This window comes from Borostomias antarcticus (assembly GCF_949987555.1).
Source record: "Borostomias antarcticus genome assembly, chromosome: 7".
NCBI lineage: Eukaryota > Metazoa > Chordata > Actinopteri > Stomiiformes > Stomiidae > Borostomias > Borostomias antarcticus.
The window spans coordinates 16,597,851-16,620,290 of NC_140240.1; the positions used below are offsets into that span (position 1 = coordinate 16,597,851).

General features: G+C 45.7%; 1 protein-coding gene across 2 annotated transcripts in view; it reads left to right on the forward strand.

Moving 5' to 3' along the window:
* sos1 (son of sevenless homolog 1) overlaps positions 1-22,440 on the forward strand; it is a 402,156-nt gene that overhangs the window by 358,678 nt on the left and 21,038 nt on the right. For both annotated transcript variants that reach the window (XM_084440905.1, XM_084440906.1), the window contains 4 exons: positions 16,169-16,272; positions 16,635-16,857; positions 21,053-21,172; positions 22,108-22,270. In XM_084440905.1, the coding sequence (XP_084297031.1) occupies positions 16,169-16,272; positions 16,635-16,857; positions 21,053-21,172; positions 22,108-22,270 (610 nt within the window). The remainder of the gene's footprint in view (positions 1-16,168; positions 16,273-16,634; positions 16,858-21,052; positions 21,173-22,107; positions 22,271-22,440) is intronic.

Here is a 22,440-nt window from a genome sequence, read left to right on the forward strand (position 1 = left end):
GTTTCACCAATAGGTGGCGCTATAAGTATGATGCAATACTGACACATAGATGTGTTCAGGACAGAACCGTCATGAAGCGTGAGATATATCGGACAAATTGGATAATGTATGGAGGAGTTATGAGGACTTCGTGTTTTATGGCGAAATATCAAACTTTGGCGGTGTGCAGTACTGAGAGAAACTTCCTGTCACCAGTAGGTGGCGCTCTAGGCGTGACTCAATACCGAAGCATAGATGTGTTCAGGACGGTACCTTGATGAAGCGTGAGAAATGTTGAGTAAATCGGATAACATATGTAGGAGTTATGAGGACTTCCTGTTTCACCAGTAGGTGGCGCTGTGAGTGTGACTCAATACCGACACATAGATGGCTTCAGAAGGCCACCTTCATGAAGCGTCAGCAATTTGGTGCAAATCGGATGATGTATGCAGGAGTTATGAGGACTTCCTGTTTCACCAATAGGTGGCGCTATACCTATGACGCAATACTGACACATAGATGTGTTCAGGACAGAACCGTCATGAAGCGTGAGAAATATCGGACAAATTGGATAATGTATGGAGGAGTTATGAGGACTTCGTGTTTTATGGCGAAATGTCAAACTTTGGCGGGGCGCAACGGCAAGGGTGTTTGGTGAAAACTCAATTTTTTTGATAACTTTTGATCACAAAGGTCTTAAGATGAAGCTGACCCGATATGAAGTTGATCGGATGAAATCTGTAGGAGGAGTTCGTCGAAGTACGAGGCATGGAAATGGTCAAAACAAGGACAAAATGGCACATTAAGAGCAAAATGGCAGACTTCCTGTTGCATGTTGGGTATAGCTCCAAGAGACATTTACGTGTGGCTCGATGAAATACATATGCCCACCGAATTTCGTTCGCCTACATCAAACTGAAAGGTGGGGCTCGCCATTTTAAACTTTCCAGGGGGCGCTCTTGAGCCGTTTTGCCACACCCATTTCCGTCACCCATGAATTATCAAATTTTTCACCGGGACTGACGTATCTGCAAAGTTTCATCCGTTTTCATCGATGTTCAGGCCGCCTAAAAGACATTTGTTTGGAGTAAAGAAGGAGAAGAAGGAGAATAATAATAATCCTTCGAGTTTCAATAGGGCCTCGCACCGCCAGTGCTCGGGCCCTAATAATCCTTCGAGTTTCAATAGGGCCTCGCACAGCCAGTGCTCGGGCCCTAACTAGTGCTGCGAGCAGCAGTGAGCGGGCCCTCGCACCCCATGCGGGTCGGGGTGTGGCGCCGTTAAAGGGTGTGCTATTTCGGTGTCCAGTACTGACAGAAACTTCCTGTCACCAGTAGGTGGCGCTCTAAGCGTGACTCAATACCGACGCATAGATGTGTTCAGGACAGTACCTTGATGAAGTGTGAGAAATGTTGTGTAAATCGGACAAAGTATGTAGGAGTTATGAGGACTTCCTGTAAGCAGTAGGTGGCGCTGTAAGTATGACGCAATACTGACCTACAGATGTGTTCAAGATGCGACCTTCATCAAGCATGAGCAATTTGGAGTAAATCGGATAATGTATGTAGGAGTTATGAGTACTTCCTGTTTCACCAGTAGGTGGCGCTGTAAGTGTTACTCAATACCGACGCATAGATGTGTTCAGAAGGTGACCTTCATGAAGCGTCAGCAATTTGGTGCAAATCGGATGATGTATGCAGGAGTTATGAGGACTTCCTGTTTCACCAATAGGTGGCGCTATAAGTATGACGCAATACTGACACATAGATGTGTTCAGGACAGAACCGTCATGAAGCGTGAGATAAATCGGACAAATCGGATAATGTATGGAGGAGTTATGAGGACTTCCTGTTTCACCAATAGGTGGCGCTATAAGTATGATGCAATACTGACACATAGATGTGTTCAGGACAGAACCGTCATGAAGCGTGAGATATATCGGACAAATCCGATAATGTATGGAGGAGTTATGGGGACTTCCTGTTTCACCAATAGGTGGCGCTATACGTACGACGCAATACTGACACATAGATGTGTTCAGGACAGAACCGTCATGAAGCGTGAGCTATATCGGACAAATTGGATAATGTATGGAGGAGTTATGAGGACTTCCTGTTTCACCAATAGGTGGCGCTATAAGTATGACGCAATACTGACACATAGATGTGTTCAGGACAGAACCGTCATGAAGCGTGAGATATATCGGACAAATCGGATAATGTATGGAGAAGTTATGAGGACATCGTGTTTTATGGCGAAATGTCAAACTTTGGCGGGGCGCCACGGCAAGGGTGTTTGGTGAAAACTCAATTTTCTTGATAACTTTTGATCACAAAGGGCTTAAGATGAAGCTGACCGAGTATGAAGTTGATCGGATGAAATCTGTAGGAGGAGTTCGTTGAAATACGAGGCATGGAAATGGTCAAAACAAGGACAAAATGGCACATTAAAAGCAAAATGGCGGCCTTCCTGTTGCATGTTGGGTACAGCTCTAAGAGACATTTTAGTGTGGCTCGATGAAATACATATGCCCTCCGAATTTCGTTCGCCTACATCAAACTGAAAGGTGGGGCTCGCCATTTGAAACTTTCCAGGGGGCGCTCTTGAGCCGTTTTGCCACGCCCATTTCCGTCACCCATGAATTATCAAATTTTTCACCGGGACTGACGTATCTGCAAAGTTTCATCCGTTTTCATCGATGTTTAGGCCGCCAAAAAGGCATTTGTTTTGGAAGAAGGAGAAGGAGAAGGAGAAGGAGGAGAATAATCCTTCGAAATACAATAGGGCCTCGCACCGCCAGTGTGCTCGGGCCCTAATAATCCTTCGAGTTTCAATAGGGCCTCGCACCGCCAGTGCTCGGGCCCTAATAATAATCCTTCGAAATACAATAGGGCCTCGCACCGCCAGTGCTCGGGCCCTAATAATAATCCTTCGAAATACAATAGGGCCTCGCACCGCCAGTGCTCGGGCCCTAATAATAACTAGGGCTGCGAGCAGCATTGAGCGGGCCCTCGCACCCCACGCGTGTCGGGGTGTGGCGCCGTTAAAGGCTGTGCTATTTTGGTGTCCAGTACTGAGAGAAACTTCCTGTAACCAGTAGGTGGCGCTCTAAGCGTGACTCAATACCGATGCATAGATGTGTTCAGGACGGTACCTTGATAAAGCGTGAGACATGTTGAGTAAATCGGATAACGTATGTAGGAGTTATGAGGACTTCCTGTTTCACCAGCAGGTGGCGCTGTAGGTATGACGCAATACTGACTTACAGAAGTGTTCAAGATGCGACCTTCATCAAGCATGAGCAATTTGGAGTAAATCGGATAACATATGTAGGAGTTATGAGGACTTCCTGTTTCACCAATAGGTGGCGCTATAAGTATGACGCAATACTGACACATAGATGTGTTCAGGACAGAACCGTCATGAAGCGTGAGATAAATCGGACAAATCGGATAATGTATGGAGGAGTTATGAGGACTTCCTGTTTCACCAATAGGTGGCGCTATAAGTATGACGCAATACTGACACATAGATGTGTTCAGGACAGAACCGTCATGAAGCGTGAGACATATCGGACAAATCGGATAATGTATGGAGGAGTTATGAGGACGTACTGTTTCACCAATAGGTGGCGCTATAAGTATGACGCAATACTGACACATAGATGTGTTCAGGACAGAACCGTCATGAAGCGTGAGATATATCGGACGAATTGGATAATGTATGTAGGAGTTATGAGGACTTCCTGTTTCACCAATAGGTGGCGCTATAAGTATGACGCAATACTGACACATAGATGTGTTCAGGACAGAACCCTCATGAAGGGTGAGATATATCGGACAAATCCGATAATGTATGGAGGAGTTATGGGGACTTCCTGTTTCACCAATAGGTGGCGCTATAAGTATGATGCAATACTGACACATAGATGTGTTCAGGACAGAACCGTCATGAAGCGTGAGATATATCGGACAAATTGGATAATGTATGGAGGAGTTATGAGGACTTCGTGTTTTATGGCGAAATGTCAAACTTTGGCGGGGCGCCACGGCAAGGGTGTTTGGTGAAAACTCAATTTTTTTGATAACTTTTGATCACAAAGGCCTTAAGATGAAGCTGACCCGATATGAAGTTGATCGGATGAAATCTGTAGGAGGAGTTCGTCGAAGTACGAGGCATGGAAATGGTCAAAACAAGGACAAAATGGCACATTAAAAGCAAAATGGCGGCCTTACTGTTGCATGTTGGGTATAGCTCCAAGAGACATTTTAGTGCGTCTCGATGAACTACATATGCCCTCCGAATTTCATTCGCCTACATCAAACTGAAAGGTGGGGCTCGCCATTTTAGATTTTCCAGGGGGCGCTCTTGAGCCGTTATGCCACGCCTATTTCCGTCACCCATGAATTATCAAATTTTTCACCGGGACTGACGTATCTGCAAAGTTTCATCCGTTTTCATCGATGTTCAGGCCGCCTAAAAGGCATTTGTTTGGAGTAAAGGAGAAGGAGAAGGAGAAGGAGAAGGAGAAGAATAATAATAATCCTTCGAGTTTCAATAGGGCCTCGCACAGCCAGTGCTCGGGCCCTAATAATAATCCTTCGAGTTTCAATAGGGCCTCGCACCGCCAGTGCTCGGGCCCTAATAATCTTTCGAATTTCAATAGGGCCTCGCACCGCCAGTGCTCGGGCCCTAATAATCCTTCGAAATACAATAGGGCCTCGCACGGCCAGTGCTCGGGCCCTAATAATCCTTCGAAATACAATAGGGCCTCGCACCGCCAGTGCTCGGGCCCTAATAATCCTTCGAGTTTCAATAGGGCCTCGCACCGCCAGTGCTCGGGCCCTAATAACGAACTGGATAACAATAGTGTGAATGCTTGCAGAATTCACACTAATAAAGAACTGGATAACAATAGTGTGAATGCTTGCAGCATTCACACTAACTAGAAAATTGCATTTCCTGCAGAAAATGCGTGTGAATGCTGAGCAGCTGAACTGAATAACAAAAGCATTGCTAAAAATGCATGAATGTGAAAAATCTGAAATGTCAAATGCATCACACCTGAATGTTTGAAAATCCTGGAAGCTGAAAATCCTGAAAGCTGAAAAGCCTGGAAGCTGAAAAACCTTGAAGCTAAGCTGAACTGTGAAACTGGCAGAATTGGAAGCTGAATTGCATTGCCTAAAGAAGCTAAAAACTTAAATACATTGCTACAAAAGCTGGAAGATAAACTGTAATACTGTCAAAGCTGGAACATGGAATAAATGATGGAATATATTGCTAAAAAGCTTGTAGGCTTGAAAACCTGGAAGCTTAGCTGAAATGTGAAACTGGCAGAATTGGAACTGCATTACCTAAAGAAGCTAAGAACTTAAATACTTTTAAACTTTTCAACCTGAGTAGTTTAAGCCTTGAACTGAGCCTTTAGCTTGAAAGATGAGCAATAGAGTAATACTGTCAAAGCTGAAAGATGGAATAAATGATGGAATGTATAGCTTAAACCCTTGGAAGCCTGTCGGGGACAGTACAGTGATCTCTGGGCAATATCTATGCACCAGATGGTGAAGACCGTGTGTCTCTAGCCCACATGGGCTGAGTTATGTGGTCCATGGCGTGGATAGTGGCGTGGTGGAAAGACTCCGCCCCCTTGGGTCACAACCCATCGGGGACAGTACAGTGACCTCTTGGCAATCACCATGCACCCACCCGTGAAGATCATGTGTCTAGCCCACTCAAGGGCTGAGTTGTGGTGTCCGTGGCGTGGTGGCGAGACTCCGCCCCCTCGAGTCAGAGCCAGTCGTGGACACTGTGGGCCATGCCGGGCTACCCACCTGCCTTCACCAGTGAAGACCGTGTGTCTCTAGCCACCTCAGAGGCTGTGTTGTGAGGTCTGTGGCGTGTTAGTGGCGTGATGGCGAGACTCCGCCCCCTACGGTCAGAGCAGGTCGGGGGCAGTGCAATGACATCCGAGCCATGTACATGCATCCACCAGTGAAGACCGTGTGTCTGTAGATCAGGGGTGCCCAACCTTTTTTGAACCAAGATCTACTCTTCAAGAAGCCAGCCTGTCGAGATCTACCAGTCCAGTTTCAACATCGCAAACACACACACGCGCATACAACACAGACACACAGTTCCCAGTCTGCATAGTAAACTCACAACATACTTTTTTTCTCTTTGTCACAGCCACTTGGAGACCATCACAAACCCTCCCCCTTTATCTCTCTCTCTCACACTCTCTCTCTCACACACTCACACACACACACACACACACACACACACACACACACACACACACACACACACACACACACAGTAGGGAGCCATAGCCCTTACTGGCCTGTATGCAATATGCACCCAACAAACAGAGAAGCAAACCAGATACAAAATAGGTAGGCTAGATCTCTAACTTTGAAAATAGGAAATAAATGCATTTCTGTACCTTAGTGGGAGACCTGGCACTGGGAGGAGGCAGCTAGTTTCTCGTAGTCAGGGCAGTAGGAGCTGGTTGCTAGGCGTAGGCAGGCTGCAAGGTGCTCATCAGTCATTGTGGATCTGTACTTGGACTTGATGATTTTCATGTGAGAGAAAGCAGACTCGCACAAATAGGTTGATCCAAAAAGTGCTGTTAGGTTCAAGGCACATCTTCTGAGGTGGGGATACTTTTCTTCCACCAGTAGGTTCCAGAACACTCCACGCTCATCAGGTTTTGCTGATGTAGCCCTGGCTTTGATCTCAATGTCATTTTGCAATGTCAGAATCTCGTCCTCAACAGCAGAGCTAGGGTTAAGGTCCATCTTGAACACTGATACGACTTTGGAGGCAATGTCACCCACATCAATACTTGCACCAAATGGGTAACACATATAGCTGGCAACAGGCTCGATGGATGCAAAGTCAGTAAAACGCTTCTCAAACTCTGACAAAATGTTCTGAACTTGCTTCTCATAACGTGCACTGTCAAGCTGGGTGACGTCTTTACCCTGACGGTGTAGTTCTGCCTGCATGACAGGAAAGTTGCACAGGTCACCACGCTGCAGCCTCCTTGATATCAGCTGTAGCTTGCTTTTAAACGTGTTCACTGAACTCATCATGTTGATCACGTCTTTATCCTTACCCTGCAGCTCTAAATTAAGTTCATTGAGCTCGCCAGTGAGATCGGTGAGGAAAGATAAATCTAAAAGCCACTGGTGGTCCTCGAGCTTTGCATGGTACTCCACATGTTTTGAAAGTTTCAGGAAATCCTTGATTTCAGGCAACAGCTCAGTGAATCTGGACAAAAATTTACCTCTGCTTAGCCACCTTACATCCGTGTGCAGCAGCAGGTCTGTGTGCTCGGCATCGTTCTCCTCCAAGTGCGCACGGAATAGTCTTCTCTGCAGACTCCTGGCCCGAACGGAACACACAATCTTCATTGCAACATCCATCACTTCTTTCATATTTAAAATCTTCCCGCACAACGCTTGCTGGTGAATTATACAATGATAATTCAGGATATCCGGGAAAGATTCACTTGCTTTGCACAGTGCAATGAACCCACTGGTGCGGCCTACCATGGCTGGAGCGCCATCAGTTGTGATTGAGATGAGCTTGAAGAGGGGCAATTTTCTTTCATTAACAAATTCCATGAAAGCATTGAAAATATCTTCGCCTCTGGTGTGCCCTTTCAATGGCAAAATGGTGAGTAGCTCTTCCTTGGCGCTCATGTCTCCAAAAACCATTCGGATAAACACACACAACTGTGCTACATCCACCATATCAGTTGACTCATCGAATTGTAGAGAAAAGCACTCACATGCATCAATATCCTTCGTGAGTTGCTCCTCGACATCGACAGCCATTCCCTCACATCGCCTTGTAGTAGTACTCCGGGACAGCTGTACGTCCTTAATGGCCTTCACGATCTCCGTTTTATTCTTGAAGTCGTTGAAAAGGCTATCCGCAGCCTCAAGAAACGCTTCTTTCACAATTTCGCCGTCCTTGAACGACTTCTTGTGTCTGGCAAGAACGTGACTGACACGATAGGAAGCTATAGTTGCGGCTTTACCCTGGGCCTTGGGTTTGGTGAAGATTGACTGCTGGGCTGCTAGCTGTGCCTTCAATTCACGAACTTTTGTGGAGCGTAGAGCCGTCTTCGCAGGGTAATCCTTCTCATAGCGCCCGTGTACCGTCTTGAAATGTCGCTCCAGATTGCCCTTCTTTGCTAATGCAACGCTTGCATTGCAGATGAGACAAACTGGCTTCGAGTGTGAATAAACAAAAAAATAATCCTCCTCCCATTCAGGGTGAAAATTGTAGGTTTTTGCTCTTTTGCTCTCTGCCATGTTGACGTTACTAGGCGCTTCGTCAGCTAGCTAATGTTGACCTTGACTGAACTTTCACACGCGCCCAGACAACAGATTCACGTTAACGTAGGCTATGTCTATAAAACGTGCCTAGAGTTGTTGTTTTTTATGTGTTGAAGTGACGGGGTACACGGCAGGAATGATACACATTTAAAGAAAGATTTATATAAAAGGAAAACACTTTTTTTCCTAAACAGCTCGCGATCGACTTGGTATCAGTCCACGGTCTACCGGTAGACCGCGATCGACGGGTTGGGCACCCCTGCTGTAGATCATTCAGGGTCTTAGTTGTGGTGTCTGGGCGTGGATAGTGGCATGGTGGCAAGACTCCGCCCCCTCGGGTCAGAGCCAGTCATGGACAGTGTAGGCCGCACCGGGCAACCCACCTGCCTTCAACATTGAAAACCGTGTGTCTCTAGCCACCTCAGAGGCTGTGTTGTGAGGTCCGTGGCGTGGTAGTGGCATGGTGGTGAGACTCCGCCCCCTTCGGTTCAGAGCCGGTCGGGGGCAGTGCAATGATATCCGGGCAATCTCCATGCACCCAACAGTGAAGACCGTGTGTCTGTAGCTCACTCAGGGGCTGAGTTGTGGGGTCTGTGGTGTGGATAGTGGCGTGGTGGCGAGACTCTGCCCCCTCGGGTCAGAGCCGGTCGTGGACCGTGTAGGCCGCACCGGGTTACCCACCTGCCTTCACCAGTGAAGATCGTGTATCTCTAGCCACCTCAGAGGCTGTGTTGTGAGGTCCGTGGCGTGGTAGTGGCGTGATGGTGAGACTCCGCCCCCTCGGGTCAGAGCAGGTCACGGGCAGTGCAGTGACGTCCGGGCAATCTCCTTGCACCCACCAGTGAAGACCGTGTGTCACTCAGGGTCTTAGTTGTGGTGTCTGTGGCGTGGATAGTGGCGTGGTGGCGAGACTCCGCCCCCTCGGGTCAGAGCCGGTTGTGGACAGTGTAGTCCGCACCGGGCTACCCTCCTGCCTTCACCAGTGAAGACCGTGTGTCTCTAGCCACCTCAGAGGCTGTGTTGTGAGGTCCGAGGCGTGGTAGTGGCGTGGTGGCGAGACTCCGCCCCCTTGGGTCAGAGCCGGTCGAGGACAGTGTACTGCTCTCCGGGCCACCCACATGCTCCAGGCCACCCACATGCACGCAACTGTGAAAACTGTGTCTTTAGCCAACCCGGGCTGAGATGTGGGGATCGTGGCGTGGATAATGGCGTGATGGCGAGACTCCATCCCCTCGGGTTAGAGCCAGTCAGGAGCAGGTCAGTGACCGCAAGGCCATTCCCATGCACCCCTCATTGGAGACCGTGTGTCTATAGCCCACTCCGTGGCCGAGCAGTAGCAGTGGAGATTTTGTATGGAAGTTGAAGTGAGAAGCAGTTGCAGTGAGAAGCAGTGTGTTTGTTATAAGTACAGCTACTGTAGTACTACACTGAAAATTGATTTAACCACTCATCATAACTCATAGTTTTATTGAGTGCAATAGCTGAAAGAGTAGAAAAGGTATTAATATGAGTTTACAGCCTGAAAAAGAGTGTCATTCTGAATATTTTTTTGAATATAAGGAAGGTAGGAAGGAAGGAAGGAAGGAATGAAGGAAGCAGGGAAGGAAGGAGGGAGGGAAGGAAGGATGGAAGGATGGAAGGCAGGAATATGAATGCTACCACAGTAGTCATAAAAGGTTGCCTGTACAGAGAGCCTGCGCGTGTCCCCAAATTCAAATCCCAACTGACACTGTGAGCATCCTCTCATTCACTTCAATGGAAAGGCATGTTGGCTTCAGATAGCTCTCTCTCAAAAAGTATAAAGGTCACAGCCTAGATATTGACACCGTAGGAATCCTGAGAAAATGCTGAACATTTTAGGCTATGATATGTCCGTGTAGCTTAAAAACTGTAGGCATGGCGACGAGTTAGAAAAAGGGTAAAATTGCAAAATGAGCAGCTCAAAAGTCAGAGTGTGGGCCCATACGTTTCAATGGAGAGCGCAGTTGCCGAACAAATCGTCATACAGCTAAAACTATAAGTCACACGGCTTAGATACTTACATTGTACGAATCAGCACAGTTGTGTGAACGTTTTGATGTATAATATGTGTATGAGCTGTTAAAACTGTAGGTGCGACAGCAGTTTACAAAACGTGTAGATGTTTTAAAAACACATGCTGCCACACTCTAAATACTGAACATTCCACACATCCACTTCAATGTTAAAAAAGGTCCAAAACAAACTTCAATTACATAAAAACTATAAGGAATTTCAAAAATCTGAATAGAAAGTTTACTCAGCTAAGGGTCCTGAATATTTTAAACTTTGAAGGAGGTTTCTAGCACAAAAAATGAAGGAGGAGATAGGTTTCAAAGCTGACAAGGGGTTTCAAGGTCTGCCATAGACTTCCATTGTAAAATGATTTTGAGAAAAGCTGAATATTGTGAAAAGTATTAAAGATATAAAAAATCTGAAAGATTTCCCATAAAGACATTAACAAGCTGAACATTTTGATAGTTGAATGGTTTCTGTAGCTCAAAGTATGAAGGAGTTGAAGGCTGAAGAAGGTTTCAAAACTCCCCCATAGACTTCCATTCAAAAAAAAAATTGTTGAAAAAGTTGAATATTTTAAAAAGTATAAAAGGCATAAAAAATATGAAAGGATTCCGCGCATGTCCTTAACAAGCTGAACATTTTGATACTTGAATGGTTTAAGTGGCTCAAAGTATGAAGGAGCTACAGAGAGACAAAAAACATATGGAAGAAGAAGTAAAAAAAAAAAGAACTGGATAACAATAGTGTGAATGCTGCAAGCTAGAAAATATAGAATTGCATTTCCTGCAGAAAATGCGTGTGAATGCTGAGCAGCTGAACGGAATAGCACAAGCATTGCTGAAAATGCATGAATGTGAAAAATCTGAAATGTCAAATGCATCACACCTGAACAGCTGAAAATCCTTGAAGCTGAAAAGCCTGGAAGCTGAAAAACCTTGAAGCTTAGCTGAACTGTGAAACTGGCAGAATTGGAAGCTGAAGTGCATAACATAAAGAGGCTAAGAACTCAAATACATTGCTACAAAAGCTGGAAGATAAACTGTTAAACTGTAATGATGGAATGTATTGCTAAAAAGATTGGAAGCTGAAAAACCTGGAAGCTGAAATGTGAAACTAGCAGAATTGGAAGCTGAATTGCATTGCCTAAAGAAGCTAAAAACTTAAATACATTGCTACAAAAGCTGGAAGATAAACTGTAATACTGTCAAAGCTGGAACATGGAATAAATGATGGAATATATTGCTAAAAAGCTTGTAGGCTGGAAAACCTGGAAGCTTAGCTGAAATGTGAAACTGGTAGAATTGGAACTGCATTACCTAAAGAGGCTAAGAACTGAAATACTTTTAAACTTTTCAACCTGAGTAGTTTAAGCCTTGAACTGAGCCTTTAGCTTGAAAGATGAGCAATAGAGTAATACTGTCAAAGCTGATGGAATACATGATGAAATGTATAGCTTAAAAGCTTGAAAGCCTGTCGGGGACATTACAGTGACCTGTGGGCAATCTCTATGCACCAGATGATGAAGACCATGTGTCTCTAGCCCACATGGCCTGAGTTCTGTGGTTCATGGCATGGATAGTGGTGTGGTGTATACTCCTCCCCCTTGGGTCAGAGCTGGTCGGGGAGAGTGCATTCACCTCTGGGCAGTCTCCTTCCACCCACTGGTGAAGACCGTGTGTCTCTAGCTCACTCAGGGGCTGAGTTGTGGGGTCTGTGGCGTGGATAGTGGCGTGGTGTCGAGACTCCGCCTCCTTGGGTCACAACCCTTCAGGGACAGTACAGTGACCTCTTGGCAATCTCCATGCACCAACCTATGAAGACCATGTGTCTCTAGCCCACTCAAGGGCTGAGTTGTGGTGTCAGTGGCGTGGTGGCGAGACTCCGCCCCCATGGACAGTAAAGGCCGCGCAGGGCTACCCACCTGCCTTCACCAGTGAAGACTGTGTGTCTCTAGCCACCTCAGAGGCTATGTTGTGAGGTCCGTGGCGTGGTATTGGCGTGGTGGCGAGACTCCGCCCCCTTGGGTCAGAGCCGGTAGTGAACAGTGTAGGCCGCACCGGGTTACCCACCTGCCTTCCCCAGTGAAGACCGTGTGTCTCTAGCTGCCTCAGAGGATGTTTTGTGAGGTCCGTGGCGTGTTAGTGGCGTGATGGCGAGACTCCGCCCCCTTGGGTCAGAGCCAGTCTTGGACAGTGTACGCCCCTCTGGGCCTCCCACCTGCCCCCACCTGTGAAGACCATGTGTCTCTAGCCCACTCAAGGGCTGAGTTGTGGTGTCTCCGTGGCGTGGTGGCAAGACTCCGCCCCCTCGGGTCAGAGCCGGTCATGGACAGTGTAGGCCACCCCGGGCTACCTACCTGCCTTCACCAGTGAAGACCGTGTGTCTCTAGCCACCTCAGAAGCTGTGTTGTGAGGTCCGTGGCGTGTTAGTGGCGTGGTGGCGAGACTCCGCCCCCTGGGGTCAGAGCCAGTCGGGGGCAGTGCACTGACATCCGGGCAATCTCCATGCACCCACCAGTGAAGACCGTGTGTCTGTAGCTCACTCAGGGTCTTAGTTGTGGTGTCTGTGGCGTGGATAGTGGCGTGGTGGCGAGACTCCGCCCCCTTGGGTCAGAGCCAGTCGTGAACAGTGTAGGCCACGCCGGGCTACCCTACTGCCTTCACCAGTGAAGGCCGTGTGTCTATAGCCACCTCAGAGGCTGTGTTGTGAGGTCGGTGGCGTGGATAGTGGCGTGATGACGAGACTCCGCCCCCTCCGGTCAGAGCAGGTCGGGGGCAGTGCACTGACATCCGGGCAATCTTCATGCACCCAACAGTGAAGGCCGTGTGTCTGTAGCTCACTCAGGGGCTGAGATGTGGGGACAGTGGCGTGGTGGCGAGACTCCGCCCCCTCAGGTCAGAGGTTGTGGGGGGCAGGTCAGTGATTGCCAGGCCATCCCCATGCACCCCTCATTGGAGACCATGTGTCTATAGCCCACTCCAGGGCCGAGCAGTAGCTGTGGAGGTGTTGTATGGAAGTTGAGGTTAGAAGCAGTAGCAGTTTAAGCAGTATGTGTTTGTTATAATTACTACTAGTACTACACTCAAAAATAGATTAGACCACTCATCATAAATCATAGTTTTATTGAGTTCAATAGCTGAAAGAGGAGAAAATATATTAATATGAGTTTGCAGCCTGAAAAAGTGTCATTCTAAATATCTCTTTGAATATAAGGAAGGAAGGAAGGAAGGAAGGAAGGAAGGAAGGAAGGAAGGAAGGAAGGAAGGAATGAAGGAAGGAAAGAAGGACAATGGATGGAAGGAAAGAAGGAAGGAAGGATGGAAGGAAGGAATATGAATGCTACCACAGTAGTCATAAAAGGGTGCCTGTACAGAGAGCCTGCGCGTGTCCCCAAATTCAAATCTCAACTGACACTGTGAACATCCTCTCATTCACTCCAATGGAAAGGCATGTCGGCTTCAGACAGCTCTCTCTCAAAAAGTATAAAGGCTACGGCTTAGCTATTGACATCAGAGGAATCCTGAGAACTTGCAGAACATCGGTATGTATAATTGTCCGTGTAGGTTAAAAACTGTAGGCATGGCGACGAGTTAGAAAAAGGGTAAATATGCAAAATGAGCAGCTCAAAAGTTAGAGAGTGGGCCCATACGTTTCAATGGAGAGCACAGTTGCCGAACAAATCGTCATACAGCGAAAACTGTGTCACACGGCTTAGATACTTACATTGTACGAATCAGCACAGTTGTGTGAACGTTTTAATGTATAATATGTGTATGAGCTGTTAAAACTGTAGGAGTGACAGCAGTTTACAAAACGTGTAGATGTTTTAAAAAAAACAGGCTGCCACACTCTAAAAACTGAACATTCCACACATGTTCAATGTTAAAAAAGGTCCAAAACAAACTTAAATTATATAAAAACTATAAGAAATTTTTAAGATCTGAATAAGTGTTTTACTCAGCTAAACGTCCGGAACATTTTAAACTTTGAAAGAGGTTTCTAGCACAAAAAATGGAGGAGATAGGTATCAAAGCTGAAGAGGATTTCAAGGTCTGCCCATTGACGTTCATTGTAAAAAAATAAATAAATAAAAAGTTGAAAAAAGCTGAATATTTTTAAAAGTGTGAAAGTTATTAAAATCTGAAATATGCTTCATAATGACCTTAAAGAGCTGAACATTTTGATAGTTTAATGATTTCTGTACCTCAAAGTATGAAGGAGTTGAAGGCGGAAGAAGGTTTCAAAACTCCTCAATTGACTTCCATTCAAAAAAAAAGTTGAAAAAGCTAAATATTTTAAAAAGTATAAAAAGTATTAAAATTCTGAAATATGTCCCATTGTGTCCTTTACAAGCTGAACATTTTGATAGTTGAATGGTTTCTGTAGCTCAAAGTATGAAGGAGCTACAGAGAGCTAAAAAACGTACAGAAGAAGAAGTATAAAATAAAGAACTATATGCAAAAAATATAAAAAAATAGGATATCAATGCAGTTCACGTTATAGAGTAGGCTAATACTAGCAAACGTAACCTACTTCACTCGCCCATATCCATACCGATTAGCCGAGTGGACTGCTGCAGGCTCATTCTGGTTCAGTGGTCAGCTTTCAGTCAGTCCGACCCCCGAGATCTCTGCATGATGATGCCTTGGCTGGGGTGTCAAAGCTGAACGTCTTGCCCTCGTAGACCACACGCAGAATAGCTGGATGTTGCATGCTGAACTTGACAACTTTCTTGTGAAGAGATGATTTCACTGAGTTAAATGCGGCTCGCTTCTTCGCCAGAGTAGGACTCAGGTCGTTAAAGAGTAATATTTTCCGACCATGGTAGAGAACCTGTCCCTTCTCTCTCCCCCATTGCATCACTCTCTCTTTGTCTTGGAATCGATGGAACCGGGCTATGATCACTCTAGGGCGGTCGTCTGCTCCTGGTTGTGGGTGCAGAGACCTATGCGCTCGGTCCAGCTCCGACGGTTTCTCAAACACACCAGTCCCCGTCACCTCCAACAAAAGCTCGGACACAGACTTGGCTGTTACTGGCCCAGCATTCTCAGGCACCCCCACAATGTGAATATTTTGCCGGCGGGAGCGGTTCTCCATGTCGTCCACTTTGGCCCGGAGTTGAGTATTCTCCGTCACCATGTTAGCGACCTTAGACTCCAGCGCCGTAATTCTGTCACAATGGTCGGAGAGGCAGTTTTCGATGGTTGTCAGAGTACGGCCCTGGTTGTCTGCAGTAATGCGAATTGCATCCAGTGGGGTCTGAATAGGCGACAGGGCTGTTGTGAGTTCAGCAGATAGGCTAGCTCTTAGCTTGTTGAGTTCAGCAACCAGTAAGGAGGCCGAGACAGGCTCCGCGGTGGCAGCCATGCTAGCACCTGGAGTTCCCTGAGACGCCACCCGCCTTCGGTTTCGGATTTTTCGGCATAGTTCACTCACTTTTCGGCTAACAACCGTGTTAAAACATAAATTAAATAACTTAAAGGTGGATACAGTGAGTTAACTGAACAAATTTCTTAATTTCGTTTGGGAGCAATTCCATGCGCGTCTGCTTGCCTACATCACCACCGGAAGTCATCCTACATTATTACATCTAGAATAATCCTACATTATTACACTCATAATAATCCTACATTATTACACTCATAATAATCCTACATTATTACACCCTGAATAATCCTTGTGAAAATAGTGTATTCTGCTGAGTGACAACGTTCGCTCTGAAGCTCTCGCAGCATGGGGTTTAACCTCTACAGGGGTCTGGTTTGTAACTAGTGTGTATCTGATACTGGCTGTTTCCTCAGAGTACTGAATGTATGTCGCCACTGGGTGGAGCACCACTTCTACGACTTTGAGAGGGATGCCCACCTGCTGAAGCGTCTGGAGGAGTTCATCTCGCTGGTGCGAGGTACGGGATTTCTTACTTTGAAACAATCTCAATGCTTCCGCTGATGTACATCGATTTCACATGAGAGTAGTGAATATTCCCAATTGTGAGAATACATAATGAATATTCCCAATTGTGTCCCTTTCATGACAGTTGCAACTGGCAACTGATCATTTTGTGCATTTGAGAACACAATCTGTAATCGATACTTGCAACTTGTGAGTCGGCGCACATGCATCAGTCTGGGATTTGACCTCCATGCGTGTAAAATCCCACACTGAAGCTTCTAGTGTTTACTACCTGAAATTAACTGATTTATTCATTTGAAAACATAAGTATGAAGTTCTGCCAAAGCCATCATGACCTCTTCTCCCTCCCCCCAGGCAAGGCCATGAAGAAGTGGGTGGAGTCCATCACCAAGATCGTCCAGCGTAAGAAGCAGGCGCAGGCCAACGGGCCGAGCCACAACATCACCTTCCAGAGCTCCCCGCCGCCCATCGAGTGGCACCTCAGCAAGCCGGGCCAGACCGACCAGTTCGACCTCATGACCCTGCACCCCATCGAGATCGCCCGGCAGCTCACGCTGCTGGAGTCAGACTTCTATCGGTACGCTGCTCCCCTGGCCTGGCGGGGCTGTAGCTTAGGGGGTTCTGAGATTCACCACCAGGGCTCAGGTTTAGTAGGTTGGCGCAGTGTTAGACGCGTTGGTGACCTGGGTTCAAACGCAGCTGGATGACATTATTATTATTGTCCCTAGGGCTGGGTATCGTTCAACATTTTTCGATACGATACCTTTTTCGATACCTTGAGTTCGATACCGATACCAAAACGATACCTTTTTCGATACCTAGATACCGGCAGGTCAAAGCCACATCCCTCACCTCTTCCAACTCTGCCTCTGGTATAAGGGTATTAGAATGTGTCTCTCTGCTGGGGGGTTGATATTTGGGGTCTATGGCGCCTATCATCTCTCTACAATATGAGGGAAAAACAAAACAAGACTACTAAATAATAACTATACTATAGCAATGAATTTGATTTGTAAAATGCATTTCTAACACTCCAGCACTTTCTAGCACACAGCGATATTATGCAAACAAGTTGTACAGTTAATTGTGCAGGCTGTGCAGCTGAAGCTTACCTGAAGGATGGAGCCTCCACAGTAGAAAAGGGCTGCAGCCCTTTAACAATGAAATTAGTTACAGCCCTGTGTAACTGCTCTTTTTTCTGTTTGGTCATTTTTGATCTCCCGGCCAATGTGAAGGGTGTGACCTGTGCTGCTCTAACCACAACACGAGGGGATTTGGCAGCAGGCAAATTAAGACATGAAATCAACGTTTCATAAATATAATGTTTAGCTACTGCGTTGCTGCAATATTAAGTGGCCCTAAAATGTTAGCTAGCTAGCTTTGATGCAGCGTTTAGCTAGCTAGCTAGCAAGCAAACTAAAGCTTGCGCGGGAGCATGAGGCTAACTTAGCAGCACTAATGTTAGCTAATTAGCGTACACTCCCAATGATGTTACCTGAAGAAGACATAGAAGCTGCTTCTCCGAAATCTTCATCAGTCACTGTCACTGACGCATTCTCCACCGACGACATAGATTGTGTCGGAGAAGCGGGCACTGGTGGTGGTGGCAACTAGCATCCATGATCTCGTCCTATTTTGTGGAAGTGGGCTGTGTCGGTTTCATACAGTCAAACATGGTACAGCTCTCTTGTCGCAAATTAATGTTGTGGACGATTAGATGCTTCCTTAAGTTAGAGGTATTTCCTGTCTTGGTACAAATGACCTTGTCACACACATTGCACCTAACACTACCAGTGTCTGTCGCTTTTGTGAAATGGAGCCAGACCTTAGACCGCCGATTCGCCATTTCTCACATCTGAACAAGTGTGGACTGCGGCGCAAGCGGACACATACAATTTTTTATTCCTACCTCAGCCAGTCAGTGGCCACGTTAGATTTTAGAACAGGTAGGGTTAGGATGATGAGAGACAGATAAAAATTAAAGAAAGACATTTTTTTTGTTTAATAATTATAAAAGAGTATCGAAAACGGGGATCGAATGTTTTAAGATCTTTCGATACCTCGATACCTAGCAGTGTTTCGGTCGATACCACAAAGGTATCGAATTTCAATACCCAGCCCTTATTGTCCCCCACCTGGCGACAGCCGAAGGGGGGGGGGGACTTTAGGTTGGCCGGTATCAGTGAGTGAGTGAGTGAGTGAGTGAGTGAGTGAGTGAGTGAGTGAGTGAGTGGCTGAGTGAGTGAGTGGCTGAGTGAGTGAGTGAGTGAGTGAGTGAGTGAGTGAGTGAGTGAGTGAGTGTGTGTGTGTGTGTGTGTGTGTGTGTGTGTGTGTACCAGAACCTGATAATCGTACCAGAACCCATGCCTTTCCAATGCATTTTTCCATTGACAAGTAAATTTAGATTTATACATCAAAAACTATGCTTGGTGTCTCAGTATAGTCTCAAACAAGTTTACTCGGGAAACCATGTACTTTCTACATCCGCAGAGAGTAGAGCTTGAGGTGTTTAGTAGAGCTAGATATGTCTGTATTTCAACATTAATTATAGGGCTTTAGACCATACAGGTGCATGGACTTGTTTGCCCACTAGATGGAGACGCTATTGTACTCTTATTCACTATACCATGGTTTGTAGAGAGCTTACTTTGGTCAATCATTGATACACATGATGTGACATTAGTAGCGCTAGATATGTCTGTATTTCAACATTCATTATACAGTACGACTTTTGACCATACAGGTGCATGGACTTGTTTAACAACTAGTAAATGTTGCGTCCAAGGGTCATGCCTCTCGATTCCAGATTGCTGGCATGCTGTATAAAATCACACATTATGCTGTCTTTCTTTGGTTCATTATGAACAAACAAAGGCAGAAAATTGAGGGGTCTTCTATAGGACAATATAGTGGGATCTCTATATAAAAACACCTTATGAGAAGCAGGCTGCTTGATACCACAAGGGAACATGCATAATGGGTGGGGGACAACATGTTTACATGTGTACAGTACTTGTTATTATTATTATTATTAATAATATTATTATTATGGCTTTAAAAGAGGAGCAACAACAAAGGTCTTCCGTCAGATGGGGACATGTATCGTTGCATTTACAGGAATCTGAAGCACAACTGTTGCCGTCACTCCAAACAGATAGATTCTGATTAGATGAGGGAACACGTTGGTCAGTCATGAAGTCATGTACATTTAACTGTTAACAGCAGGAAGGAAAGAAACGCAGATGACATAGGGAGGTTGAGTTTTATATTCAGAATCAGAAATGTTTATTGGCAGGTAGTTTTTCAACATACTAGGAATTTGTTTTCGGTCATGGTTATAACATGGAGACAACATTGGACATGGTGCAAAGACGGGATAGTGCAAAAATGATTAGATGAGGGAACACGTTGGTCAGTCATGACGTCATGTACATTTAACTGTTAACAACAGGAAGGAAAGAAACGCAGATGACATAGGGAGGTTGAGTTTTATATTCAGAATCAGAAATGTTTATTGGCAGGTAGTTTTTCAACATGCTAGGAATTTGTTTTCGGTCATGGTTATAACATGGAGACAACATTGGACATGGTGCAAAGACAGGATAGTGCAAAAGAGCAGTAAAAAAGTATGTGATTCTGAAAAAGCAACACATACTTTCACCTTAGAACACTTTAGCCGTGTTATGCTGTCCTGTGTGATGGGAATTGGCTAGTTATCCCATGAAAGCACATTTGTCACCGCCACAGAATAACTTCTGCTCTGAAGTACATCCCCATTCATAGAGCTGCTGAAGAGATGTTGTTATGCTTAAGTGGTCTCCATTCTTCTAGTGAATGGAATTGAACTGAAGATACTTGTACTCAACTGAAGTACAAAGTCTGAACTTTGACCCCCCATCTGTTTTCAAGATTGTTGTGTCAATGTTCCACCATTGTCAGATTAAGGGGAAGATACAATGGAAGTACACACACACACATACTGTGCACAGACATACTGCACACACACACACACATATACTGCATATACACAACCAGTTCAGAGGGGACTCCAGGACACACTTCCCTTTTGCCGTCACATGCTCTGTGGGAACAGCTAGCGTTGGCCGTACCCAAGGTCAGCTCCTCACCTCTTTTTCCCACGGTGAAACCACAACACTCCGGCTCCACTAGCCTAAAATGGCCGCCCGACATTGTGTGAAAATCCCACTACAACCGTGGCACAGAAACTGATCTGAGCTGCCAAAGCCAGACTGTGTATTATATGTTGTCCCTAACCACTGCAAATATTCATACAGTATGTGTTCATGTGTCTGACTCAGTTCTGGACAGTGGACAATATCATCTGCTGATGGCTGCAGGTTTATCACAGTCTGAGGCCTGTCTATCAAAACGGAGCCAACCCTAACAGTACAGTATTGACACTCAAACAAAGGGGTGTCAAGTAATGTGATATCTCTGTGATGGTATTATGAGGTAGTATAGTAATGTGGTATCGCTGTGATGATATTATGAGGTAGTATAGTAATGTGGTATCTCTGTGATGGTATTATGAGGTAGTATAGTAATGTGGTGTCTCTGATGGTATTATGAGGTAGTATAGTAATGTGGTATCTCTGTGATGGTATTATGAGGTAGTATAGTAATGTGGTATCTCTGTGATGGTATTATGAGGTAGTATAGTAATGTGGTATCTCTGTGATGATATTATGAGGTAGTATAGTAATGTTGTATCTCTGTGATGGAAATGTGTTGTGTGTGTCGTGTTCCTGCAGGGCGGTGCAGCCATCGGAGCTGGTGGGCAGCGTCTGGACTAAGGAGGACAAGGAGCTGAACTCTCCCAACCTGCTGCGCATGATACGCCACACCACCAACCTCACACTGTGGTTTGAGAAGTATGCTAACCCCGACCCTACCCCTACACCTACTTCTAACCCTACCCCTAACCCTACCCCTAACTCTAATCCTACCCCTACCTCTAACCCTATCCCAACCTCTGACCCTACCTCTAACCCTACCCCTATTTCTACCCCTACCTCTACCCCTACCTCTAACCCTACCCCTACCTCTAACCCTACCTCTACCCCTACCTCTACCCCTACCTCTAACCCTACCTCTGACCCTACCTCTAACCCTACCCCATACCTCTACCCCTACCTGTACCCCTACCTGTACCCCTACCCTCTACCTCTAACCCTACCTCTACCCTTACCTCTAACCCTACCTCTACCCCTACCTCTACCCCTACCTCTGACCCTACCTCTAACCCTACCTCTACCCCTACCTCTGCCTCTGACCCTAACCCTAACCACTTTCCTCCACCCAATCAGCCAGGATGTCTCACCACTCACTCATTCACTCACTCAATTCAATTCAGAATACAATTTAAAATAAATAATGCAGCATTTTACTCTGCAATGGGTTTCTAGCTAGATGTGTTGTCAAATGTATTGTCATGTTGTGTTAGTACATATGCTGTAGTCGTAATTAATCCTGCTCCTTCCAATTCTGATTCTCACCATGGAAAGGAGACATTTAGAATTGTTCATTGTTTTATGACTTGTTTCATATCATTTAGAATTGTTCATTGTTTTATGACTTGTTTCATATCAGGGATCCATTAACTGACCCCACTGATAACCTTCTGAAACACATACAGTACAATTGAAAACACATATATTCAAAATTATAGCAAATTATTTAATTAATAATAAGAATGTTTCTATTAATTATAGGACATACCTTTTTACCATTTTTATTTTTCAAATAGATAAAGAAGAATCTTGGTCTAATCTCTAAGTCCCCACCCCCTCCTCTCTCCCCCTTGTAGGTGCATAGTGGAGACGGAGAACCCAGAGGAGCGGGCGGCAGTGGTGGGTCGCATCATTGAGATCCTGCAGGTCTTCCAGGAGCTCAACAACTTCAACGGTGTTCTGGAGGTGGTCAGCGCCATGAACTCCTCCCCCGTCTACCGGCTGGACCACACCTTCGAGGTAGGACCTCACTTCCTCTAGTGTACTTTTACAGTTCTCCTTGGAGCTAAAGGAAGGTTTTTCTCCTTTAAAGGGGTCCTATTATGCACATTTTCATCAATCTTTTTAGGCTTCCCTAAAACAAGTCTTTGAGTATTTTTGTTGAAAATACCACCCAGAATAAGCGTTCT